At 39.8% G+C, this 27,988-nt stretch overlaps 1 protein-coding gene across 1 annotated transcript; it reads right to left on the reverse strand.

The window, feature by feature from the left end:
* Nucleotides 1–509: 509 nt before the first annotated feature.
* MEP1B (meprin A subunit beta) lies at nt 510–27,846 on the reverse strand. Its single transcript, XM_044424354.1, has 14 exons — nt 27,769–27,846; nt 23,404–23,422; nt 23,039–23,089; nt 22,895–22,941; nt 22,011–22,089; nt 20,326–20,443; nt 18,340–18,518; nt 15,159–15,377; nt 11,752–11,904; nt 9,939–10,148; nt 8,826–9,278; nt 7,516–7,698; nt 5,958–6,177; nt 510–2,780 (listed from the first exon to the last, which is right to left on the reverse strand). Exons 1-14 carry the CDS (start codon nt 27,844–27,846, stop codon nt 2,528–2,530), a joined length of 2,262 nt encoding a protein of 753 aa, XP_044280289.1. The 3' UTR covers nt 510–2,527.
* Between the last annotated feature and the right edge of the window lie 142 nt (nt 27,847–27,988).

Consider the following 27,988-nt stretch of genomic DNA (forward strand, 5'->3'; position numbering starts at 1 on the left):
GGCTTGGACAGATGGGTATCCTAGTCCAAAATTCTCTGAAGAGCTACACATTCCCCTGCCCTCCACATGGGCCAGTACGTTACTTCTAATAAGCCTAACCAAAACAGAAAGGGGACACTTAGGAGAATGATAGGTAACATGCTGCACCACATTTATCTAAAAAACTTAAAAAAGGCAACATCAAGGAAACCAAACAGCCTAAGCCATTATTAGGGAACCTGAGGCTACCATAACTAGCCTCAGGTTCCCTAATAATAAAATACTTTAATCCATAATTAAAGTACTTCTGGATGGAGAACCTTGCCAACGGGGCTTCTCAAATTTTCTCCAATTGTGTGCATAGTTCAAAATTACTAATTTTTTCAGGCTTGCTGGGATCAAGAAGATGTCCAAAACTATAAGCTTAGATTTAAAAAGCATCTATAATTGAAGTGACAAAAATAAAGCTATTTCACAGAACTCAAATGAGAATAGCTTAGTAATTTTGTGACTTGACTAATGAATTATTATATTTTTCTTCCTATTCTTGATTAGAAGCAACAAACATTTTACCCAGTGGTATATAGTTTGTGTTGTACTCCTAGATGTGTGTCAGTGTGTGTTTAAAAACCTATTTTGTGTTTGATCTGATTAGTGTTCTTCACAACTGGACATTTCTGTAAAGGAGATAACCACAATACACAAGAGCATGCCAAGTTAATAATGCATTGATGTTTTTATTGTCCCTTGATCATCATACTTACACAATTTCCATGCAGTTTTTGCAAAATAATAAAGGGGGATTTCAGTAACACAGCTTTTCCCATCATTCTGTCTTTTAGGGGAAAACTATTGTCACCTAGAATTATCTACTTTTATCCTTGGGCATGTTTTACAACCTAGTAAAGAAAACTGAAGCGCCATTATCCAGCTCACTAGATGAAGGGTGGAAGGCTATGTTATCTCCACGTGGGGTTGGCTAAAATTTTGTACAACTGATAACACCATCCTTAATGGGAATGCCCTCGATACATTCTACCGCACCCTTTCCTAACCCAGCACATTCCAGATGCCCTGGAATACAGCATCCCATCATTACCAACCAACACAGCTTTCACTGGCAGTTGTAGTCTGACATTTTTGGAAGGTGCTGGGTTTCAGAAGGCTGTCCCAGAACTTCAGTTACTTCCCTAGAAGGGACGTTCTTTATGCCACTGAACTCACAAAGCAGTGATGCAGCTGATGCATTTTCCAAAAGGGAAAAGCCCACCACTTTCTTCCATGAAAAGCTATTGTGTCAAATCCCCAAATATTTTTGAATTCATTAATTTAAAGAACTGTTTAAGGATTCAAGGGGCAGAAAGAGGGGGTGCGACCTCTAGAAATTATCTCTGGAGTAGCAAAACAAGGATACATTGCCTCCAACCCCATCAGTGTTCCTTATTTAGTGGGGAATGTTGTGTATTATTAGTTTTGTTTTACAGATTTATGTACTGTTGATAAACAAAACTATTCATTTTAGCTGTCCATGTCATATTCTGTGCTGGAGAAATAATTGTTTTGGTCTTTTCCTAGTTGTCACAATTTTTATGTCACTTTCAGACCCTTTGTTTTATGTTAATTTAGAAATGGAAGAATTCATGCATTAATAGTTTTCTTCTTGGAAGTAACATTTGGTATCCAGGTGAGAAGAATCCATGCCGAGCATGATGTTATGAATCAGATTTCCAAGTGACATGACTGATGTCATCTGTTTCAGTGGCTGTAACACTTCCACTATGTTCAAAAAGTTGTTGCCTGTCAAATGAGGAAAATACAAAAGTGATTGAGCAAAATCTGTGCTGGCCCTTGATAACTGTGCCTATTATGTGCCCTCCTCTAGAACCAACTACTGATCTATGCCAGCCCTGAAAGTCCCCTAATTCATTCCATCCTATTAGCTTCAATGGGAGGGAACTTGCAATGTTTAAACAAAAACCCCAGGGAAGTTAAACAAATACAGGTAATAAATAAGGAATGCTGCTTATCCCCCTCTTTTGACTAGCTAGGCTTGGGCCAACAGGTTTTGCATTCATTGACGTCTCTAGCATTGGTGCTTCCCCCAGCATGAGGAATGATTATCACCTTACAATGTCTTATCTCAGGTTTCTGAAAGTGGCATATAGCATCGTGTCTTGTTTCCAATGCAAAATGTTTTCTATTTTTACTAGCATAATTTCATCTGAGAGGAGCTGCCAGTTAGAAACCCTGAAAGTAATTTGCAAAAAAGGATACAGCTAACTTGCAGGTGCAGAGGATCCAAATTTGCATATACTTCTTCTTTAAAAAAGTCCAAATATGGTTTTGCCAATTTTGTGTCTTTGGACATATAAGACGTACTTCAAAAAGCAGCATGTCTACATGAAGATGTACTAGTGGACATAAGTGAGGATTAAGGAATACATGCCCAAATAAATGCTGCCCTGTGCAACACAAGCTAACAGAGGCTAGCACAGGTCGATCTGGGGAACCTTCCACAGCCATGTGACCTGTCAGCACCAGTTTCCCATTACCGGCCTTCTCTAAATGGGCATCCTGCCAGAAGCTGAATACTTACGTTATTATTTAATTCCAGGTTTGTTTGTGCTTTGAGTTGTTTGCGGTATTTCTTTTTAACACAAGTGGTAGCTACAATAGCAATGATCAACATGATGGCAAATATAGTAAGAGATGAAGCAACGGCTATTACAGTGTTTTCATAGAGTGTTCCCTTCTTTTCACATTTTTCTCCAATATACCACCAATCTATGCCTGCGGTGCACCTGTAAGACATGGCATCTCTTCAACCATTGTATTCAAACAGAATGTGCAGTATTTTTTTAAAGAAATGCTTTTTGTCCATATATACCAGCATGTTTTTCTCCACCATAATGTGGTCTTCAAACATGTAAAACAGATGTCAAACCTAATACAAGGGTAATATCTTGAAGATGATGCTGTCTTCTAAATAAGGGGTAGGAAGAATGAGGATCTCCAAAGGTTTTTGACTTCAGCTCCTATGGCCCTCCAGATGATAGCTACTATTGAAGGATGATGGAAATTGCAGTTTTACAACATCTGGAGAACCATATATTTCCTATTACTGATTTATTGAATATTCAGATTACTCTTTGGGATAAATTTTAAAAAATCTTGTCATTCAGAATAAATCAAATGTGATGGTTTTTCTTGTCTTCCTTCAAGGTGAAACAGCCCTGATCCAGAATTCTGCATATACCATTGTATCACTTTAGGGCTAAAGCCTGAATTGTTTCAAGATGTCTAGCTTCCAATCTTGCATCTTTTAGATCAGGAGTGGAGAAACTGTTGTTCTCCCGATGTTGGACAACTCCCCTTGGGAGGTGTTTTGTTTTGTTTTGTTTTGTTTTCTGTTTTTAACAGAATGTATTAAATCTCAGTAGTAGTAGTAGTAGTAGTAGTAGTAGTAGTAGTAGTAGTAATAATAATAATAATAATAATAATAATAATAATAATAGAATGTATTAAATCTCTGTCATGTCTCATTGCAGTCACCTTTTTTCTTAACTAAACAGCCCCTAATATTTTTTCCTTCCTCATAAGGAAAATGCCTCAGTCCCTGATCACTTCGATATTTTCTGCATCTTTTCCAGCTCTGCCTTATTCTTTTTTATCTCAGCTGAGTATATTGTACACAGTATTCCACATGTAGACACATCATCTATATAATTTAATGGCATTATATTTATATCTGAAGGACATTATTCTACCAACTGCTTTAATGTTCATCCCCTTTCTTGACAATCCTACCAGTCTAGATGTATGTATTTCAATATGGATTGAACCTTGTATATGTCTTTTTCACACAGAATTGGCATTTTTATCATGCCATTCATCATGATCCCAAAACCTCTTTCCTGGCCCTTTAGTACCCTTTTAGGCCTATTCAGTATATACAGGCGGAGCCAAAGAAATGTGTACACATTTTACGAGATGTTATCTATGCATTACTTTTTGAAGTTGAATTGAATTACAGTAGCAATGTGTAGTATGACACTCATTCACAAGATGGCATCAGTCAAATGAATGCTAGCCTAACTATGCGACAGTTTTTAATACAGCTTTTTCCTTTCTTAAAATGTGTATATATTTTGAGCACCATCTATATGTAGGATTGGAAGTTTATGTAATCCAGTTATATACATTTAGGCTATTGACTTCTGGAAAACACAAACCAGTTTATGTATGCCTGGTTATCTCTCACTGACAAACAGTAACATGAAGCAATGTCCATGTAACTAAGGATTCTCCCAGCTTCTTAGGATTTTCTTATCCATATGCTTACAGACAAAGAACTTCCACATGGCTCAGAAAATGTCCAGTTATCTTCCCTGTTGGATCTTATCAGTTTTAAAAAAGAACTTTCATATCAGCTTTCAGCTCAAGCACATTTCCCCCAGTCTAGGGTTCATATATTCAGCAGCAAGTCATAAAGTGCTGAGTAATCAGCTGATACAGACATGTTTATCTGAACATGTCACTGAATGCAGGATTTTAGCTTGTGTTTGTTATATTATTCTTGCTTCAAGGAAAGCTTTTGAGGAAAGCTTTAATTTCAGTCTTTTGTAGTATTTCTTTTCCATCTATAGTAACTTCATATGATACATGCTGTATTTTGGAAGAAGGCAATCTCAACTCTTTGATCCTAACAGGAAAAACTCCACAAACTAAGCTAAGATTTTCCTAATTTTTAGGAAAGATTGGGGAACGATGAGTCCTTACATTAAACAGCTGTCCTGCTTTGGAGTGCAAGGTTGACTTGAGGTAGGTTTCCTTCCCAGGGCTGAGGACTCAGGTTGAGCGACTAGCTCCGAAGTCTGATCCCAGTCACGTCAGCAACTTGGCTCTGACTTGAATCAGGAGCAATGAGCGAGTGACTCAACTTGAGATTTCTGCTGTTTTTGCCAGAAATTGTTCCAGAGTTAGGGCAGGATATCCTGTGGTGATCTTGGCAGAAAGCATCTGTGATGGGCTGGAAAGCAGGCACAAATGGAGCAGAGGCAGTGGGAAGGAGGGAATTGCAAGGGGGGCAGGATAGGGCAGGGGTTGTGATAGAGGGAAGAGAAGGCAAGGCTTCAGCTCTTCTTTTTGGCATGGGGGAAGCGATGGGGGGAAGGGAGTTTCAAGAGTCAGGGAGAGAGGGACACTTGAGACTTAAGACTTGACCCAAAAAATTCTTGGAATGACTTAAGACTCAGCTTGGACTTGAATGTAGAGACTTGACTTGAGACTTGGAGTAAAAGACTTGACTACATCATTGTTTCTTCCGAACCTACAATCCCATGATTAGTCTTCTATGTCACATATGGATTGGTCCTATCCTGAGTCAGACCGTTGGCTTAACTAGCACCAGTACTGTAGGGTTGCTGCCAGTTCACAAGGCTGGACAAAGTATGAGGCAAAGGTCTTATCCAAGCTGTGATCTTTTTAACAGGAAATGATGGGGCTAAACCTGTGTCTGCCATTGTGCCATTACCCACTTACTAAATTATCCCAGACTTGATTTTTTTTAAGCAGCATCAGTGTCCTCACTTGGCCATCCTCTTGAATTGAGGGGATACTGGGAACAATATACTAGCAGCTGAGCTTAAAGATTACTGCCCCAATCCAGCAAATTTGATAAGCACGCTTCTCGACTGGTTGTGGCTACAAGTGACCAAAAGGACTAAATGAACATGGCAGATTATTAGTGACACATACAGAATAATTTACAACATGCTGCACAATTGAGGCTTGGCACAGTTAACATCAGTCCCTTGAAAGTTTAAAATGACCCCTGCAGATAAGATAAAGATCTCAGAGCTTTCATTTTTATCACCAGTTTACAGTGGATTGTTTAAAAGTATTAAATATCTTCACCTTCTAGGGCACAGGGGCTACTGAATAACATTTACCTTTAAGAAACTACAATGATCAGTTACCTGCAAGTTGCCTTCTTTTCAACAACAATGCACGTTCCATTGTTTTGACAGCCATAATTTTTACACACATCAACATCTGAACTGGACATATTGTTTGTTGTCACTTGTTTTGTAGTTGGAGCATTGCTGGGTGTCAAAGTTGGTTCAGTTGATATTAAATGTGATATATCTGAAATGAATAAATTGGGTGTAATATCAATTCTTGTACCATAACCAATACATTATAAGGCGTTTGGCTAGTGGTATTAATGTAAGCTTTGAGCAAAGACATTTAGTACAGCATGTACTTACATTTCTAGAAAGATCACTTCCTTTGAAAAGCTTAATTCCAAGTCCTCTCTCCCCATATTGATTACCAAGAAATATGAAGTAAATATAAGTTGTGTATATAAAGTATACTGGGGGAAAATATTGATCAATTAATTTTGGGTAAAAACTTCACAGAGGGCTGGTTCAGTTTTAACATTACACCAAAGCTTAAAATTATGAGAATAAACTGCAGCAAAGCTTGGGCTTCTAAGCTCCCAATCCCTCCAATATAGCCACTAGGAAGAGTTTGGAGGTACTAACTTCTATTCTAGATTAAATGTAACCTGTCAACTTGAAACAAGCCAATTTCAAAGCATTAGTAGATGAAGCTGGTTTGATTTAGTTAACCATAGTTAAGATTAACCAACAATTAAGGTGTGGATGACATGCTAAACTGCAGCACAGCTAAAACAGAAGCTGAAGCTTCTAATCACCGCCTTGTAAGCCATTCAGGAAGAAGACAGGGAATAGGGAGAGGGGAATATGCAAAACTGAAGGTTCCTAAGGCTTGTTCTTTTAATATTAGTCCATGGTTTAGAGCATCAAAGAGACACATGATGGAATGTACTGAAACACAGTCAGCATAGTCAGCCTGATGCTCCACAGTAGGGTTTCCATAGTTAGTAACCAAACAATTCTAGATGCTTCAGCAATGGAAGCTTTTAAAAGGTAAAGTTCTCCTGCTTTTCCCTTTTCTAAGATCATGTAACAGAAGTGGAAGAAGGTATACCATTTTGATTTAGGATTCTTTGATCTTCAGTTGACAACAGCATTGCTCAGATTTAACACTAAACTATAGCTTAGCATTATATTTGAATGGGTCAGCATGATTCAGCACTAATACCACCTTCATTGTTTCTTAATTTTTTTATTTTTTCCATATTTATTTAATTATTTAACAATTCTCCTTTGAAGGACTATTCTTTTGTCTTTGGAGAAAAGAAGTGTTTCCAGAAAATAAACAAATATCACATCTATGGAGTTGGAAGCAGTTTAGGGTGTTACACCTCTGTTTCCCAAATACTTCATTTGGTGATTTGTATGAGAAGAATAAAGAAATGCTTCATATGCACACACTAGTCTCATGTCGAGCTCAATAAACTCTTTCTTTGTAACAGAAAGGAACAGAGATACAGCAAATTGAGCTACTGGTTTAGGTAGACTGCTAAGTGACTATCATGGAATGGATTTGCATCCTTGATATTAAAAGGATAAATTATGGTACAGACTCATAACAAGGCCCACATACCTTCCATTGTTGTAAGAATGAAAATACTATCATCTTTAATAAAGTCACGGCTTTCAAGTCTCTGATGTGTTAAAAAGCCACTTGTTCCAGTCCCAGGACCTCTCCAAAACTGAGTGCCATTAGGAAATGCAACATTTGTTCCTACTTTATCCGGTCTGTCCCAAAAGTGAACTCCTGATGAATCTGTGAAGGAAAAGAAAATATTAATATACTCTACTATTTTTGGAAGAAAAGATGTTCAGCAAATTCCTAAAACAGCTGCAATGAGCCAAGAAGAAGAGAAGAGTTTTGAGTGGTGTTCATTTGCTACCTATCCTGGTTGGCTCCAATCAAGGAGGTCCTTTCCCTAAATCCCACAAAGTCCTGATCTAGCCCTGTGCATGTGGATGGGGAGGAGAAAGGGGAATGTCTGGATGCTTAGCAATGGCATAATTCATTTTCCCATGACAGAAACATCTTTCCTACAGTCCAACTGGTAAAACAGCTGGATTGCAGTATTGTTTCCCTCAGACCAGATAAGAGTTGCAACCATACAGACAGTTAGGAGTTACTTTTGGCCTCTTGCTACCTTTTATACCGCTAACAGAAGCAGGTGGGACTCTGCTACTATGGTGAGATTCCTTATCTAGCTTTGAACACAAAGAGCAACTTGGGTAACAATGTTCTCATTTAGTAATGTTTTAAATTATGCCTTATGCTAACAACCTAGAAAACCTCTTTAATCTTTCCATTTATACACTTCTGTAGACAGAATGTATCTGAAAGAAAATGTAATGCACAGTAAATTTGGACTTGGAAAAAATGGGTTTATATAATCCTGACCTCTATCTTCATCATTACTACAACTAGCAAGTTTGCTCTGCATGTAGATGATTCCCAACTTTACAGTAAGGTTCAAAAGTCTGTGGTAAATGAGGAGTACATTTTAACTGACAAAGTCAGCATATATGCCTCTGCTATTCCAAAGGAGCTAAAGGAATCTAACTCCCTTACAGGGAATAGACCTAAAAGAAAACTATGATATAAAGTGAGGGAAGGAAATAGACCAAATAGAACATATAATAAAAATAAAACTGATACCGAGAGCCACTGTACAAATCAGAGACTATATCTAAGTGGACAAGAGACTCATTTTTCTTATAATATTTGTTTTTTCATTATCCCACCCTGAGTGCTATGTCTCCTAGTGCAGAAAAGTAAAACACTGAACCATATAAAACATTCATATACTACTGCTGATCAGAGAGAGAGAGAGAGAGAGAGAGAGAGAGAGAGAGATCACAGGGATAGTTGATCCCAGAATTACTTACGCAGTTCATTTGGATCAGTTGTTATGCTCTTCTGATTTGACATGCGCTGGGAAATATCTGGATGCTGATCTAGCAGAACCATTGTGACTTGTTGCCATGGACAAGGCCACTGAAGAAGATTGTCATTTGCACCAGTAATCAAATGGAAATATATTCCTAAATTAAATGGATTGCTGGAACTATTCACATCCAAAGCTATCTGATATGCATACCCTTTGGGAGAGTAAAATGGCGGACTGTATAGTCTTTCTGCCATCCCTGAAGCAAGGAGCTGAGAGAAATTCTGTATGTGCCAAATATGATGAGGACAAAGGGTTTCTGACAGGTTGATATCATCTATGGATAGGCCTCCATTTGATGAGGTGGATTCTTTTACTCCTTCAAATACTACTCGGAATTTATTCTTAGCATTCAAAGAAATGTGGTGTAGCTCCCAGTAGTTCACAGGTGCACCTGGAAAAGAATCCTGAGTTGTATTATATTTACAACCTTTTTCCATGTCACACAGAGTGTTACATTCTACTGAGTTTTTATTTACATCATTTAATGCCATTCCTCAGCTGAAAAGTCTTCCAAAGCCACTTCCAAAGTTCAGTAATAAGACAGTTCTTACCTTCAGAGTCATCATCTAAAGAATGCAACATAAAAGGTAAAGGAATTGGGAAGAAGGATGAAAGAAGCAAACTTGTTCTTAATGACTCTGTTCTCTTTCTGGAGAGGCAGGGCAAAGCATGGTCCCTGCAGTATTCCTTCTCTGGCTGATAGAGAGGCTGGGTTTAGTGTCTCCCTTGCCATGATGTTCTTCCTAACAGCACCTGGTTTTCTGGCCAATGGATGAGGCCAAAGGGGGCTTCCCTTCACTGGGGAACATGCTGCTTATCTTGACCTTTATACTGTATGTTTGAACTATGTGTTCTGCTACTTCACATGTATAGAGATTTCTATATTTAGGAGTGAAAAACAATTTCCTGATATTAAGAGAGCCTTGGATTGAGTGAGACCAGGCAAGAGGTTTTGAGGAATACAAATAGCGATATTCAGTCAGCTGAGGCTTACCTCCTCAGTGTAAACTAGGGCAAGAAGAAGCACATAATGAGGAAGACGCTATCATACCTTGTATAACTTTCATAAGTCTTAAAGTACCATTGGGGAATGCTTTAGTGTACTCTCTGATTAAGATATTCAGCTGATCACTTCCATTGTTGTAATAATAGAACTGTAGGCACTGGAATTCTCTTTTTGGATATAGAATCCGGCTCTCTAAGACAGCATTGTCCTTCAAACTTCCAACACTGGTGTTAAAATGCATAAAGTAGCCGGTTTCTGTTGAAAACAAAAGGATGGGAAGAAATATAAGCAAGGCTGTTACCGTTTTAGAAATACCACAAGCCAGCCAACCTGACTCCACATGGGACTCCCACTCCCATCCTAGAATAGTCAAGTGACCAATTTTTTCTCCATTGCCCTCTACTTGACTGCCTTTAACATCTACTATTCCAAAGCATGACCCCCTTCTGATTTATTCCCCAGTGAACAGTTATCAGATGCTCATTCCTGATACCAATTAATGAGAGAAATTGACAAATTCCATTGCTTAGATCATTTAACACTGAAAGAGGATTTGGGGATTGGTATGGTAGGGCCTTGCTGAATATCCATTTGTCTATGGAGATCTAAAGAGCTGTGGGAAAGAGCAACATTTTTGCAGCAGTAGCCCAGAAGAAAGTGTGGAATCGGTTTCCAGAGCTGAGTTGTCATTAATGCTTTTAAAAAATTATAATGTCTTTTAAAGCAAACTTGAGTTGTGATTTTGAATAATTTATATTTGTGCCTGTAATGGGTTTGGATTTAGCAGCTCATTGGTTAACTGATGTCACAATCAGCACATTATTTCAGATGTACTAAACACGCATCACATATTGAGACATTTGCAACTTGTTTTGCAGAAGCTGCTGCATTTGCAACAGCTTAAAGCCTGTTTTTGCATCTTTGAGTCACTGAACTCCAGGTGCTTTCCAAAAATGGTCTTGCTGTGATAAGTTCCGGGTAGCCTAGCTGTGCACTTCCGCTTCCAGTAGATTTCACCCAATAAAACCTTTGCATCTGTTTTTCATTTTTATTAATAACACTTGCATACCATTGAATATAACAACCCTCTAAGCATACCAGTTGCTAAAATATCACAATGAAAACTACATATACGATGCAATATAACATTATCTTCTTTTTTCAATTATGCCAGTGTTATGGATCACCATTTCCTGTCCTTGTGTTTTTAACAAAGCATAAGGAAGAAACTCTTGCTGTCTCTCCCCCACTTCCTCCTTCATCGGTTTCCAAATTCTCCTGTAGTCTCCCCTCCCATCCCCATTTCCTTACAAAAGCTGAAACAGAACTACACATTCTCAGCTAACTGCACTATCAATTCCCACTCCTCGCTTCTTCAGGACAGTTTCGATAACTGAATTGCCTTTCTGTTATACATTCACAATCAAACTATGTTTCGGACAAAAGCTCTGCTTTTGTCTCTGTTGCATTCCCTGCCACTGAAGATCTAATGAGGGCATTCTACTATCCAGACCGTAAATGACATTAGGCACCTTGTGCATGCGTGTAATTTGATAAACATGCTGGTTTCTGAGCTAGGTTTATTGCAAAGACAACACCCCGTCCCATCCCGTCCTGTCCTCAAGTACAACAGGGCCAGGATTCTGCCTAGCACACATGAGCCCATTTCCTCCTGACCTTTAATGTTTCAGATTGCTGATGCATACAGAAACAAATGTCCAGAGCAAGCTTAATACTTTACAGGCTGTTTTTAGAATGCAACCTAGATTATCAACAAGTTAGTTTGATGAGTTCGAAGTTCACAGATATGTCCAAAGAAAGTATTTTCTAAGAGATAAAAGCAACTTTTATGCAATACCTTGGCAGGTTCCATCATAGGTGTGATCGGATTGTGGTCCACTAGAAACTTGGGTTATGCGCTGCCAGTCAGCTTTATCTTCTGTACTTTGAATCATGCCACACACATTTTCAGATTCAAAACTGCATGTATCCATAAAGGTCAAGGAAGAGCCTACATTTTTAAAATGCAAAGAATACAAGTTAGATTATTATTTTTAAACTCAGTGAAAAAATTCATTCAATTGGATCAGGAGTTAATACAGCTTAAGCCCAAATTAGATGTGACTTCAGAAAATCAGGAGATGAAACTGGCTGCCCCATGGGGTATTTAAGAGATAAAGGCCATTGTGGAAAGTCAGTCAAATGAATAGGACTAAGATGCACGAAGATTGTAAACTTCTTTAAAAAAAAAAAAAAGTGGGATTTCCACTCTCAACTCATCTAGTCTTCCCAACATTTCATCTAGTCTTTAAACATCAAGAGTCCATGAACCAAAGTTTGTACTAATTCAGCCATCTTGTAACCTATGCATTCTATTCTCTGGATACATAAATCCCAGGAGTAGGTAACAAAGAGAAAATTAATCCCATCTTAAAATAAGTGAAAGCTAAATATTTTGGATATCTAAAATAACAGGTTTTGTGGCCTCAGCTGTATCTTTGCCCTGTTAGCAGAAAAATATATAAAGACCTTTAGTCTTTTTAGGGCATGCATTGCATGTTCAAAAATTTAGGATACAAAAGGACAGAGTATCATGGTGTATGTCATCCTTCATGGACCTAGTACACTTGCGGATGAAAACTCCTGGATTGACAGCTTCAAGTTGTTGGCGGAAACATCTGGATGGCACCATATTGGTGAAGAACTGGCATGGATTTTCATCCACCATGTTCCTAATTGAATCAACGGTAAGAAAGACCAGTTGCCTATGCAAATAACCACTATTCAATTTATCCTGATTTTTCAACCTTAAAATTTTCCTTCCTGCCTGAGGAAGAGACCTAGGAATTTGCCTTATATGGGATCTGGCTGTGTGTCCACTTAGTTCAGTATTATGTACTGTGCTGCTAAGCAGCAGCTCTCTAGAGCTTTGGACAGGAGTCTTTCCCAGCCCTACCTAGAGATGTCACAGAATCAAGACTGAAACTGGGATCTTTTCCGTGCAAAGTATGTGCTGTACCATTGAGCTATTCTGTGGAACTCAAAAGCTTTCTCTATGTATTGTGATTCATGGGTGCTGCTAACAAATGTGTTTGGTTGTTCTTGCTTAACAGTTGGGCATTCGATTTTAGATTGTTTTCCAGATATATCCAGTACCAGCCTAAACATACCATCATGTAAATGAAGATGGACTTATAGGCTTAATTTATCCTCAGATCTAACAAAATGATATTAAAAAGGCAGGTACTTCTGCATGACCTGGACACCTAGTATACCTATAGAACAAAGAAATCCAGTTGTTAGAAAAGTCTGTAAATTAGGCACATTGCACTTCTCTATCCAAAAAACGTGTGATGGAAATTGGAATAAAGTATACAAGGAGCAACACTGGGGAGGAAGAAGCATTAAAAGGGTAACTGAAAAAGAGGCAAATTTCTAAGGAGCTAAATATATGCATTAATTGTCGGTATTCTATTTAATCCAATTGTACAGCACACTTAGAGCAAGCACAATTTTTCAAAGGCAACAATATTTGCTTGCCCTCAATTTCAAGTTAACTCTACCTGAGCAGCTAACCAACATTTGAGCAAACTCTGACTTGAATATGGCTGGCTTACCAATGGTTCATGTTAAGCAATATTCATGCTATTACGGTAATGATAATTAATCTCAGCTGATTTTGTTCTTGGAATCTGACTGATCATAAACTTTGAGCTGAGGTCCAGCCAGAGTTCTTTGAGCAAGATCTGATCCCCTTGCATGTGGTCATTGTTAGGCTGGATCATGCTTTAGTTGTCTAAATAAAATGGATGTGGCATACCAAAGAACCCTGGATCTTACTCGCAAAAGTTAGCAAACAAAATAACTTTATTGCCTTTGCTTATCAAAATGAAAAGCACTCCTTGAATCTCCTACCTTTAAAATTTACGTGCCCAAAAAGTGCTGTGCTAGAGTAAACACAACTAAAACATTTAACACTTCTGCGGTTGTTCAGAGCAGAAGCTCTCATTTTGCTCCTCCAAAAGCCAAAAACAAACAAGAAATCTCATTTCTGGTTCAAACAAATACATACAGTTCAAAGTGCAATTCTATGAATGGTTGCCACCATACTGGGTGGTATCCAGTTAAGCTCTCCTGAATGCAAAACTGCCTCCATCAGCAGAACAAAGTGAGCAATTTCCCATCTCTTCCAGTTCCCGCTCCGTTCCTTGGTATTCACTCTAGAGGGCTGAAGGGCACTCCACAGTAGGTTTGCCTGTGGACACCAATGGGTCTCTGGAGAACTTTCTTGGTGCTTACCAAGGCAACCAACCCCTCCTGCCCCCTTTTTAACTTCACAGTTTTCTTGCTGGCTGCTGGGATCATTTCTAAGCAAGGTGAGGACTTTCCACTGCTGCCATCTTCATTTTCCATAAATACCTTTGGGCTACATAATGAGGCTCAGAAACATTTTTAGGAAATGCAGGCCGTGGTTGCCTGTAGACTAATGCTTCTTTCTTGAGAACAGCCAGCCACCAAGAAGAAAGGGGAAAAGGCACTGAAAATGGAGTGTTTAAAAAAGTCTTTTAGAAGTGTTAATTTAACTTTTGTGATGACTGCTGTGACATTTATTTATTTGTTTATTTATGGGCACCATGACAGTTTCAGTTGTGTCCATAATTCAAAAGGTTGCCTATCGCAGACTTACTGCATTCAAACAGAGCCTGGCAAAAGCCTGCATCCAACAGCCACTGGAGTGGCCTGCTTTCTCCTTCCAGAATTCAGACAACTCAGCCTCTGTGCACACAGGTGAAGGTAAACAGTCAACAGATAATCAAGCAGGGCCAGGATGGTTGATGGTGCCTAAATTAAGTGCAAAATGTGATTCACAACACAACCATGGTGGCCATGCTATTTGTAAAACAAGACAGAAAGGAGTAAAGGGAAGTCCATTCTGCATCTGTCTTGCATTGGAAATGAAAGCACACCAGGCACTGGCTTGCGTCTGAGTAATACAGCCTTCCCCAACAGCCAATTCACAGCCATTGGCCATGCTGACTGAGAATCATGGGAATTGCAGTCTAGCACAGCAGAAGGTCACCAGTTTGGGGAAGGCTGGTATAATAGTAATTTACAAGCCTCATTTAGCAAACTGAGTCTCCCCATGGTCTTTGGATAGGAAAAAAAAGATGGCTTTATAGTGTAAGGCAGGAAAATAAAAGCTAAAGGACAAAGAAAGCTGTAGCTAGAGCGGAACAAAGATATTATGACAGTTAACACACTTACTGCAGTTGTACAGTCGACTCAGCTTCTGGATATCATATTCACTGAAATCCATTCGCTGTCCAATCACATCCATGAAAGCTGGTATGTTTGTTACTATTGTTGGTTCTGTGCCATTCCGGAAGGCAGTTTTACTGTAGTGCATTACAGAGGTATAGTCATAAGGCACGTTAAGGAAGTCTGATGTTTTATCGTCATATTTATTAAAATTTGACTCTTTACCTGATAAAACAAAATAGAATTAAATTAAAAATAAAGGAAAACACCATGGTTCCATGGCTGAGTTAAGACTATAGAATGCAGAGTCCCACACCCTTAACCACTACACCGCACTGCCTCTCAATTATTATTGCCCAACATACAGGATTTTGGAGAATTTTAGACAGAAATAAAAGCTGTATTATATTTAATATGTTTAAAGATTAATTATATAGGGCATAACTCAGCTGATGTTATGGCATATTAGAGTTCCATTGATTTCTATGAGGAGATTAAGTGTATTTTAACTTTTACACATTTAAATCAGTGTGGATTCGTGCAAATCCACTAGGGCAGTATTTTTCTCAGTGAATTTAAATCAATCCCTAAATATGTAGAATTTTGATCTGGAAAATGCTAGTTGCAGTGATAGGGAAGTACAAAGCTGTTTGCCTAGAAAATGAAAATGCTACCTTTTTCACTTCCTCCTTCCAAGCAGATCAGGACAAAGGCTTTTGAATTAAGGCTTTACTGTGTTAAAACTGACCAGCTAGGCTGACTTTGTGATACAAAAGAAAAGTATTTTGTATTATTTTGTATTAAATACTTTTAGTCAATTAAAAAGGCACAAGCAAAGTTAGAATACTAGCCATAAGGGAAATGTGGATTAATGAAAGGAAGTTCATTGATAATGGACTTTATCCTCCCTTCCAAACTGAAAGGAACTGACTCCATTTTCAAGGTGGATTCTGCTGCTTATGTCCCAGTCTCTTAGAGGATCTGACACCACTCAGCTGGTCTCCCTTACTAGTTTCCACCTTCCCTACACATATCAATAAATTTTCAATAGATTGTTCAGCTTGTTCAATAGATTTTCCTTAGGAACTTGAAACTGTCTGATTCTCAGTGACTGCCCAGAATATTTCTAGGTCTACTGGTCTTGGTGATTCAGCTGAGAATGTCACCCCCTTTTTCTTCTCCACTTCTGAATCAAAATCCAAGTTCACAACCTTTTAGGACTTTTAGGAGGAGAGGACTTAGTTCTTACTTTGCCTTTAAGAATTCTCTTTGAACTGTCAGAGCCCCTTAAGAAAGATTTCAAGTATCCCTTAAAGCTCTTGAAAGGAGCCTAGTCATGGCAGCTTTAACAAAATCTGTACATCCCTGCAGCTGCTCTCTGGCAGTGAGGGCAAGGGCTTGAGCCAATGGAATTGAGGCAGGCACCTGCTTCTGCTGAACTGCCTTCTCTCTCTCTCTCTCTCTCTCTCTCTCTCTCTCTCTCTCTCTCTCTCTGTGTGTGTGTGTGTGTGTGTGTGTGTGTGTGTGTGAGAGAGAGAGAGAGAGAGAGAGAGAGAGAGAGAGAGAGAGAGAGAGGATTATTCAGAGTCCCAGCTCAGAGATCCTGCAATTTCAGAGCTAGGGTTCCTGAAGGCTGAACCCCAACTCCATCTACCTTGCACCACATGCTCCGCTGAAGCCTTGAATGCACCTTGGAGGGGGAAATTGGGGTGTGCTGGGGCAAGGAGGGGAGGTGGCTAGGCCTGAGGACTTAGGCCAATTCCTATCCTTCTCACTTATGCTTCATCTAGCTGGTCAAAAATGCCCATCAAGATAAAAAAAACAGGGTCTGCAGCACAGTGGCAGCTTGTTTCAAGTACAGGATGCAGGCAAGCCTCCAAGTTCAGAGGCTCTTCATGCATGGGGGACAGAGGTGATAAGATCACACCCTAAAAGTATTCAGTACTTGCATTGGTTTTCATAAATGAAGAAATGCATTATTTAGGGCAACAGGAAGCGAGCAGATCCTGCAACAATGGGCAAGGAGTGGAACTGCTGATCCTTGGAATGGGGCGAGCCAGCTGAGCTTGCAGAAAAGAGCTCATTTCCAGGGTTGCTGTCAGAAGCTCCAGTTCCCAAAGCACCTGCAGTAGCATGGAAGCATGGGGGGGAGCACAGCGAGAGCACTGCCTGCTGCCCATGAATTACTTTAACTGCACTTCTGTTGGAGAAGGAGCAGGGCTTAAGGATGGTAACATTATTGTCATCCTTTTTCTTCAAGCAGGCATTCTCACCTTTGGGGGTACCCTTGCTGAGAACACTCACCTCATCCCCTCCTTAGAGGCACCTCTTGGGGCACAAACCAGCAATATTCAACAAAGGTAAAGGCCTTCACAAACATAATGTCCTGACTCAGACCATTCCACTACTTTCTATGGGGCTAGCTTTGGCTATCTTGGGTTGGACTGTGCATCTTGTAATGGTGCACATCTCTTCACTGAACAACCATTTAGGCAAACGGATAGTCAGATTAAGTTCGCTGGTGAGTAGCTGATGCCCCACTCCCCAGTAGGACCTCAACATCTGGTAATGGTTCCTTAATAAGTGGAGGATCTATTTGAAGGAGATACCCATCAGTGATAACAGAAGATGATGCCCTGCTGCTGAGAGGAGGGCCAGATGTGCAAAGAAATGGGAGAATTGAGAGTTTTGAGCTGTAGGTTGCTGAATCAGAACAGGGGATGTGATGCAGCCTGGAAAGATGCCCATCTTCCTTTCTGAGGACTCTTCTGCCATCGTATCTCTTTCCCTTCACTCTTGCTATATATTTCTAAACAAGCAAATACTACAAACAGACTGTCAGTCTCCTGTGCATGCAAAGCAAGGTGGCAAGTTATGATGTGCCGGATGCTGCTGGGCTTTATCACACATCAACCCTTACTATCAAAGCCAATGGTGAGGGATAATGGGAACTGCAGTTCGACAATAACTGGAGTGCCAAAGGTTCCTCACCTGTAACATAAAGGGAACTAAACCCCACAGTGCTCTCCCTAGAGATTCCCACTGTTTAAGAAAGCAGGGCACACATAAAATATGTTTGCTATTTTCACTCAAAGACAGAACTCTTAGGATGTCTTTGGCCTGAAAGAGAAGTTATGTTGATGAACTCTATAAATTATCTAAAATGAAAGGAAGGTAGAATAGTTACCAGCTTGAATTCTGTCCCACATTATCGTAACATAATCATCCCGATCAGATCGTGACTGCTCATGCCAAAATCCCAACGAATGAAGGAACTCATGCTCAATGGTCCCAATCCTGTCACAGTTGGCTCCTATGGATAGTTCTTGCCTTCCAATATGGCGGTTTCCTATGAAGGACCAGCAACTAGAAAAAATGCAGAAGTGATCTGGCTCTGTGCAAAAAATGATCTAATTTAATAATATTCTACCAGAACATGGTCACCCTATTCTTGCAGAACAGGACTGTGTGCAGATATTGCTTTTGTGGAGATTCCCTGGCTTGACTGTGTATGGTGTGTGCTGATGCTGAGAGGGCCCATGATTTTAAAAAGTTCTGCCTCATCACTTTCAGAACTAATTGTCTGTTTAAATGCAGGTACATGGATGGAAGACTTTTCAGACGTTGCTGTTTTCTGGACAGACTCTCCATTATTGTTATGCTGTCAGAAATAGTGAGAAGAACCCAGTGCTGGAAGGGACATGTGGACTGGCCACCATGCAGATAACAAGTGACTGGCCAGGGGTGTTGTTGATCTGCAGTTCTCCAAGCTTGCTTTCCCTCATGAAGAGCCAGTGCAGCCAATTTAAAGGACTGTGCTGTCTGGATGTGGCAAATTTCCCCTCTCCACAGCAAATGAATGGCCAAACATGTTTTTGAGAGATACCAAGAAAAGGACTTGGTTGACAAGATGAGCTGCTGCTCCTGGTTTACTATGTGGACCATCCATTGTGAGGACAGTTTTAAGTTGCTTCCACACAGCCACTTGTTCTGACAGACCTAAATTCACATCGGTTGCTAAGACAAATGGAGGCAATTTCATACCATTTGGATTTAATTATTTTATTTCTATCTCAATGCTGATAGAAGGGGAATAAACCATTGGCTTTTGGGTTTATCAAGGCCAAGTCTACCAGGTGAATGTCGATCATTTTCATATAACTAAAAATTTCTCTGAACTAGAAATTTCCCTGAACTAGCTAGAAATATATCTTAAAAATTAGTCAAATATAGATTTAGCTTCTGCACCATATCCAAATTCCAAACAGGGCTCCACACCCAGGCACAATGAGTCCTGCATGAATAGTTATTTTCCATCCTATCACTGCACTTTTTCAAAAAAATTCTTAAGACTGTTGAGGCAATTCGCTTATAAGGATTAGAGAGTTTCTGAGCTTCAGATCAAACCCCAGCCTGAATTCTTTCAGCAAGATTTATTGCTCTCTGAAGTGAAAAGGAATTGATTAAAATATGCAAAATGTCTGAAGTAAAGCAAAAAGGGAAAAAGAAAATAAAAAAGACAGTTTTTCCACTGTTAATTTTCAAACAGCCTAGAAGGAGTGGGCATGGTCAACTGAGACTTTCCAAGGCTGCCTTCCCCCAAGCTGGTACCCTCTAGATGAGTTGGACCACATTTCCCATCATCCCCAGTCAGCATGGCCAATGGCCATAGTGACTGAGGAAAACTGGATTTGGAGTCCAACATACCTGGAGGGCACCAAGCTGGGGGAGGCTGTTGCAAGATAAAGAGTGTTGAGTCCATGTTCAAAATATTTCATGCAGCCGTTCTCACAGAACATAATAAATTCTTGTTAGTAACTTTATCACCATTTATGACTTTTGTTAATAACTAGCCATAAAAAGCAGGAATGCAATGCACTGTGCAGCAGACAACATTTTGGATGAACACTGTACATCAATAAAAATACCCTACTCCCTTTCAGCATTCTAAGAAATGATAGAGAACTTATGGTAGAAAGGAAGAAAAATGCCAAAGCCAGATCGGGTGAAGCAGTGGAGCAGCTTGCCACACTAAGTACAGCAAAGAGAAACAATATACTGAGACCCATGTGAGTGTCTGCACTAAAGCTCTCTTGAACCTTTCAGGCATAGAGGCTGCCTGAGAGAGTCTACAGACACCAGGAAGCAGGAGGACAGGCATCAATCTTCTTACCCCGACCCCTTGAACACTGATATGTAATTTGGTTCACCCTGCCAGGGCTTGAAATCAATGCAGGTTTTTAGGCGATACTGTTCAAATGCTTTAAGGATGAGCCCCTTGGCATTCATTTCTAGAAGAGAGACAAATGATTTGTTGTTATGCTTCTAAAATCATGCATTTCCGGTGTGCTCTCTAGGAGCTCCACTAGTACTGCTTCAGAGTACAATGTTGATATATTAGGCAGGCAATCCTATACATGTAAAGAAAAAGTCGTACAAGTTTTAGTGATCTATATAATCTATAAAAGTATAATATACTTTTGGCATAGAAACATAACATAAAATACATAGATCAATCTAAATTAATGCAAGAGGACTAATCTAATTTCCTCTACAAAATACCATTGTTCTTTTCTGGGCTGTTTATCTATTACAAGCCTTCTAGCTGAGCATGTAGTCCTGTATATCTTAACCTACATAATTAAATTCATATTTATGTAGGACCACCTGTATAGATGGCATTTTACAGCAGAAGACACACAAACACACTTCTGCATCAATGAAATGACAATCTAAATTTGAGGGTGGGGAGGGAACAAAAGTTGCAAGGCATGAATGTGAGCAACTATCCACATTGCATTTATGATTATCAGTCTTAGACTGGAACCTCTGAGTCTCTTTTTAGAAAAGGTACAGGATCATTCTGACATAGTTATGAGTGAATGCAGAATACAACCACCGAGCACAGGTAAAGCACAGCTTAAACACTTCAATAGTCAGCCAAAACCCCTCCTCCCTCATCCAAACTCTTGGGCAGTCTTCCCCAACTCAATACCCTCCCAATGCTGTAAGACTACATCTCCCACCAGCCACAGCCAGCTTGGCCAGTGGATGAAGTCTGGAGGGCATCAGACTGAAAGGGCTTTTTTAGAGAGAGAGCCTGTTCCAAAAGATACTTACAACCCCCAAACACATGGCTCTGCTTCTCTGTGCCTTTCCTAATCTCTTTCTCAAACTGCACAGACTAGGACTGCAGATTATCCTTTTCACACACAGAAAAGAAGCCTTCATCACAGAAGGGTGTGTGTGTGTGTGTGTGCGCGCACACACACGCACGCACGCGCAGGGGGGGTATTGGAGAATCCAGGTATTTCATCTCTTATGGCCAATAGCTTGCTTTCTTAGTTCTCATCAGATCATAATGGGCTATCATTAGTTTTTTAATTGTCCAAATCAGGGCAACCACACTGATGGTTGTACTCACCAAAACCTGGTAAGAAACCCATAATGGTGTTGCTTATTTTAAAAATGAAATAAGTTCTAAAAATCCTTGTATATTTGTGTAACTTTTAACTGGATCAGATAAGTTTTCTAACCAACTTTTCTGGTCAGCACTGCCACTCTGCACAGATGGTCTAGATGGGTTTGATACTGTGTTGAGTTTACACATAAAATCCTGGGCCTATGTATTATATACCCGACAGCATAGGATGTTTTCTTTTTTATTTGATCATATGAAAAAGTTGGTTTTCCTCGTTTTGTAATATACAAACACATGTACAATTTGTTCTTAAGAACTTGGTGTTCATTTTTAACCGATTCTGGCAAATCTCAGAAATAAATGTTAAGTAAATTAAAAACTGTCCACACTGAAGGCTATGACGGCAACAAGTGACTTAAAAAATTTCACTACCATACCTAGACTGTCCTCAAGGACATATGGAATAGTGTGGGGCCATCGATACCGACTGTCAATAATGGAGTTCCGTGTAGGCTTCTGAAGAGGAAGGCCAATACAAGATATTCAGGGCAAGCAAGTGCAACCATTGAAACTACTAATATCTTCCAATAATTGTAATCCTTTGCCCTTCAAGCAACACCAGCATATGGTACACCTCCGCTTCTCATTAATTAAGGTATACTGACATCTGGATAACTTGGGATAATCTGTTTGGAATCGGGCCTATTGTCTGTATGCCCCTGTGATTTCTCTATAACTGTGAAATCCAGCATGTAACACAAGATTCAACATTTCAAAGCTGGAAGTTTTTCAGAAATGACGAAAGTCCAGCACTGTTTGCTCTTTGTAGTCAGAAACAAAGTCTTGCAAATGTGTGGCTGCTGTCACACACCTTGCCTTAAAGCTCCCTTCGTCCCTGACTGTGGAGCATGCTGACTGGGGCTGATGGGAGTTGTAGGTCAAAACATCTGTCAGGCACTAGGATGAGGAAATATGTACACACACACATTGTGGGAAAGCATCCATGACTTTTGTGTGGGTAGCAGTTTCCGTAGCAACAAAGAACTGCTCTCACTCTAGCAGTCAAGGGCAAAGCTCACTCTAATTTCCCACTGGGAACCCAGTATCAGGATACTTCATAAGCATGAAATCAGCTTTCTTTGGCTGGGAAGGACACAGACATGCTCTAAGGGAAAGGTAGGGCTTACAGGTAGAGGCATGAGTGCCTCCATCATGGAGCTGTTAAGCCCAGAAAATCTAAGACTTGGGAGGAAATAAGGAAGTCTAGGCTCAGCATTCTCTTATCGGTAGTCATTTGTGCTAATACTGCCATATAACTCACCTCATTATCAAGTCTGATGTCACCCTCAAACAGGTCCAGGCCTAAAGCTAAAAAGAAAAATGAAATTCCCATAGAGGTCAATACATTTGAATGGTCACATGAGACAAAAATAAGATTAAAAAATAAAACTTTAGATTGAAAAACCTTCATTGATATCAAAGATATCTTGATCTGCCCCACGGTCTTCATCTATTTCTGGAGGAGTGGGAAGAAAAGAGATTAACTATTAACCATAGTCCTTATATTTCTGAATTATAAAAAGCAATTACTTGGAGGTGTTAGCCTCTGAACTAATTAGCATTTATTTGTAAGGAAGGCTGGAATCCTATACAGACATGCTAGGGATGTTCCACTGAACTCGGTAGGGTTTACTTCTGATCAGGCAAGGATTGGGCCACACTTTGCTTAGGATCAGAATTTTAACATGCCAATGGTAACAATAGTTCTGTAGTGCTCATGATCAGTTAGTATATTTTATATCATTTGATAATACGTAATATACAACTCACCCAGTGGTGCTTGGACGGGCTAAAAGAAAAGAAAAAGAAAAGAAAGCAATGAATACAGTGGCCAAAGTGTTATTTTAAGAATATGAGAGGCGGCTAATAGAAAAACAAACATAAAACAACTACTTTCAAGAAGTTTTGCATTGCAGAGTTAAAACCAGATGATCCATTGTAATACTCTACACTTCAGGATACCTCTACCCCCTCTTGGATGGGCACCTTAATATAGTGAGGGGGTTTTGAGAAAGCCAGAGGGGGTTTTGAGAAAGCCAGAGAAAGCCAGACCAGGCTTTCTCACTAGCCTGGCCTCCTAGCAGGGACACCCAAGGTGGAATGGTCAACACTAATATACCAAGCTAAGATGCATCCACCCTCTTCAGGTGTAACAGTCATGTCAGCAGAAGAGAATGGATATCTCTGATGGTGAAGGAGGCAGAGAAACTGCTGAAGGGAAGGTAATGGGCAGGAGCAGTAATTGAAGGTGACAGTAGAGGAGGATCAGTCTCAGACAATGAACTGCAGTACACCAGGTGCAGGCTAGACACAAGGAAGAACTTCCTGACTGTGAGAGCAGCACGGCAGTGGAACCAGCTGCCAAGAGTGGTTGTGTGCTGTTCCACACTAGATGCATTCGAGAAGCAATTGGACAGTTATCTGACTGGGATGGTGTAACTGGCATCCTGCACTAGCAGGGATTGGACTCGATGGCCCTCTTGGGCCCCTTTGACTCAGCTGTTCTGAGAATCTGTGAATCAGACTGTGGCAGTTGTGCTCAAGCTAACTCTGGTTAGTATTGTGCAGAAGAAGGGAAAGCAAAACCACTTCTGAATAGTCCCCATGAAGAAACAATCCAAATGAAACAAGAGATAGTGCCAGAAGATGAGATTCCCTGGTTAGAAGGCACACAACCAGTTGCTGGGGAAGAGCAAATATGAGTAAGAACAGCACTGTTGCTAATGATGCAACTAGATCAAAGTTGAAAGGAAATCTAGTGGCCGACATGCACAGTGATGGAAGGGAAGTCCAGTGTTTCAGAACTCACACAGTGGCTAAGAGCTGGCCTAGCAGTGGGACTGGAGTTAATGTTCAATGTGAACATTCCCACAGTGTCATACAGTTCCTTCCAAATCCTAATTCGGTCATAAATTAACACTCTGTTGGTCTTAAAGGTGACTCTCTCCTTTCCTAACTTCCCATGCAGATGCCAGGAAAGCAGCACTGTAGGAATGCCAAGGTTTTCAGTGTCAAAACACTCCAGGACATCCTGATTAGCAGGGAGAAGGCATCATCTGTCAGCCCCAAAGAACTCCCTGTGCCCTCTGAATGGTCCTGCAGGCCTCACAGTGGGGGCAAGTGGAAATAGCTAATCACCACAAGAAAATATTGTTGGGATCTATTCCTGGTGCAAAGTATTTGGAAATACATTCATCCCAAATGGGTTGAGCTACTAGTTTTACAAAAAACCTAGAGATAATACATCCAATACACACACACATACACAGAAAGAGAGTGGGGGGAGGGAGGGAGAGAAGGGTTGATCAATACAGTTTGCTGTATGAGTGTTTGGACCTTCCTTCAGAGTGTGGCTGAGGGAACTGTCAATTAAGTGCCTGCATTTCAGAATCCAGCAGTATTAGCACCACCTCCACTGTTAGCAATCTTATGGCCTCTAGACAGCCTGATCATTATGGCCTCCAATAAGAGCTCCAGCCCGGGAGCTATCTATCTATATTTCTTCTCTCTTTCTTTCAATTCAGTTTAAATATATTGAGAAAGCCATTTATGATTTAAAATAAAAGGAATAATGACCCAAACTATTTCTGTTGATGTACTGTTGAAGTTTAGTTAAATGAGCAAAACAGGGAAATATATAGAAAAATACAAGAAAAATTAAGAATGTGCTATGGGCTGGATATAGACTTAGTTAAATTTACAGTAGACTCATTGAAATAAGAGTTAAGGTAGTAATGAATACTAAGTCTCATTATTTCAGTGGATCTTTGCTTAGTATGACTAAGTCTGGATCCAGCTGGATGAAACTTATTGGAAGCCTTAGTTTCAAAAACTCCAATTTTAATAGAATTATACTTTCAAATATATTATAATAGTTTTATAAGTTAATATTGTTCTAATTTTTGAAAATGCATATGGAAATAGTTAACTGAGAGTACTAGGTATGAAAATATGATATTTTCTTTTGTAATGCTATGATAGTCTTGAGAAAACAGGACTACAATATGCAGTCTTATTTGAGACTAAATGCTAAACTGGAGCTAGTATTGAATGTATCTTTCCACATTTCTTAAATGCAAATGCCAGCTACTGGGGGAGGTGATGATTAGCCAGATTATTCTAGAAAGGCATGTACCCCTTTCCTGCCCAGCCACAATCCTATTTTCTTTTTTAAAAGTCACCAATAGGAGATTTCTTTCCATTGTAAACAGCAGCATCAAAGGAGCAAGTTTCATCAGGATCACAGCAAGGGAAGTAAATCTTAAATACTCCCAATTATTCTAAGAGTATCTGCTAAAGAATGGTATACAAAAAATTTCAATAAATAAACAGTATATTTTATTGCCTTACCAGACAGCCAACTATCCTCAGAAGTAACCCATTCAGGAGCACAGAAACTAGCCACAAATCCATGATGTATCACACCTGCAAAAGCTGTGAACTTTCCATATCCGAGCAACTTATAACTAGAGTGTCATCAAACTTTGACCCCTTTATTGTAGATAACCAATGTATACCTTGATCATGCTGAATCAGTTATCACTTACCTCTGCATCTATAAGAAATTTGAGCCAGACCTTATTATAAATGTCTTCCTTCTGATAATTGTTGTTTGTAAGTCACACCTTTAAGAATGTATGTTTTCCATGTAAAGAACCTTGAGCAAATAAGATCAGAGTGAAAACTTAACAGAAAATAGAAAGCTGATTATGCTGGATCAGTTATCATGAAAGGCAGCAAGTGAAAAAACACGAAGGAAGAAAGTGAAAGCCCCTTTGATAATGGGCAAGATGTTGAAAGGCAGGCCATGAAAAGCCTCTTGGCCATGCAAGTCCATTGTTGAAAGGAATGCCCCCCCCACACACACACACCTTTCTTCCTTTTGAATGCTAATTCTTCTAGTTAGATCTGATGGAGAGGCCATAATGAGGAAAGGAAAAAGTGATTGGACTTCTGCTCCCCAGATTTTAGCAGTGGAACATTTCAGCCTTTTCAGGGTACTTAAACACACAATAGATATTACTTTACAGATCTAATCCTATTGCAGATGGGGAAAAGTCCTGGACTTTCCCCTAAGCATGCATAAAATTTTCTTTTTTCTATATTCACTCAATGGTCGACGCAGGGCACTCAACCTAGTTCTAGAACACCCCAGAGTTAAAATGAAAAGGCCTGGCTGCTAGACATTTAAAGTAATCTTTATTTTTCCTAAGTTCCAGAGCAAAGCAATTCGGTATTCTCAAATGGAAGATCTTCCACCTTTGTTTACCTCCCACAATGCCAAGCATGATGCCTCAAAGGAAGTATGATTGTGATGAACACAGACATAGAATCTATGACTTGTTTAGCTATTTCCTGGCAAACAGTAGTGCCTCAGCTTAGCACACCATGGAAAGCTGCTTTGGTCAGCCCATCACATGAAGACTGATGTCTCCAGTAAAGCTCTATGAAAAATTCATTTATGCCTGAATGCCCAGGTATTCGATATCCTACGATGCTCCCAGACAAGGCTTTATTTCTACAACCCCACTGACTCACACATGGAGTTTTAAGAGGGGTCCGGGCTGGGGAAGCCGGTCCCTCCTGTATCAGAGGAGCTCTTCAGCCATTGCAGCTTTTCTTGTCAGCTTTATAGGACCTATCCATAGTGTTCCATGATAGCAAACCTATATTGCATATGGAATTCAACACCATGGATAGCTCCTAAAAAGCTGCAACAAATGAACAGCTTCACTAGCAGCCTTTCCTGGTCCAGGTGACATTGTCTTCAGTTTGTATCGCTCTTGTGTTCTCTCATCATTTCTCTGGTCTTCTTTCATTATGAGAAGGAAAAAAACCTTTAAGGAAGATAGAACAGCTGCACAATACCTTTGGACTGGCAGCAAATTTAGCTTTGGGTGGCTTAGTGTTTAATGAATAATTAAGACCTATTAGCTTCACAATTGACATAGGTAAGAGATGGAACAACACATGCGACTGCAGCTTAGGACTTTCTTTGGATGCCTGGCTAGGAAGACTGTCCTGATGAGAACTTGCACTTCAGAATTTACAGCTTTTAGGAATGCCTTACAGGGTTGGCTTTTATTGGACAGTTTGGGTTTATAGCTGCAATTGCATTGCGGAAGTTAGTGTTACCTTGGCTACGTGTTTTATTGCTGATGTGTATTGTTTTTCACTATTTTTTGCTGTCTTGTCAGTATATTGGTTTGCCATATGGGACTTGTATATCATTTTTCCCTTATTCTAAAAGGCTGAAAGGACTCTCCAAAGGCTCAATTACCTGGCAATAACAGCAGTGAAAATGTACCATCATTTTGATCCTACTCTTTTTGCCTTCTGCCTGCACACCACTGGA

Source organism: Varanus komodoensis, unplaced genomic scaffold (genome assembly GCF_004798865.1).
Source record: "Varanus komodoensis strain SLA01 unplaced genomic scaffold, ASM479886v1 scaffold14_1, whole genome shotgun sequence".
Classification (NCBI taxonomy): domain Eukaryota; kingdom Metazoa; phylum Chordata; class Lepidosauria; order Squamata; family Varanidae; genus Varanus; species Varanus komodoensis.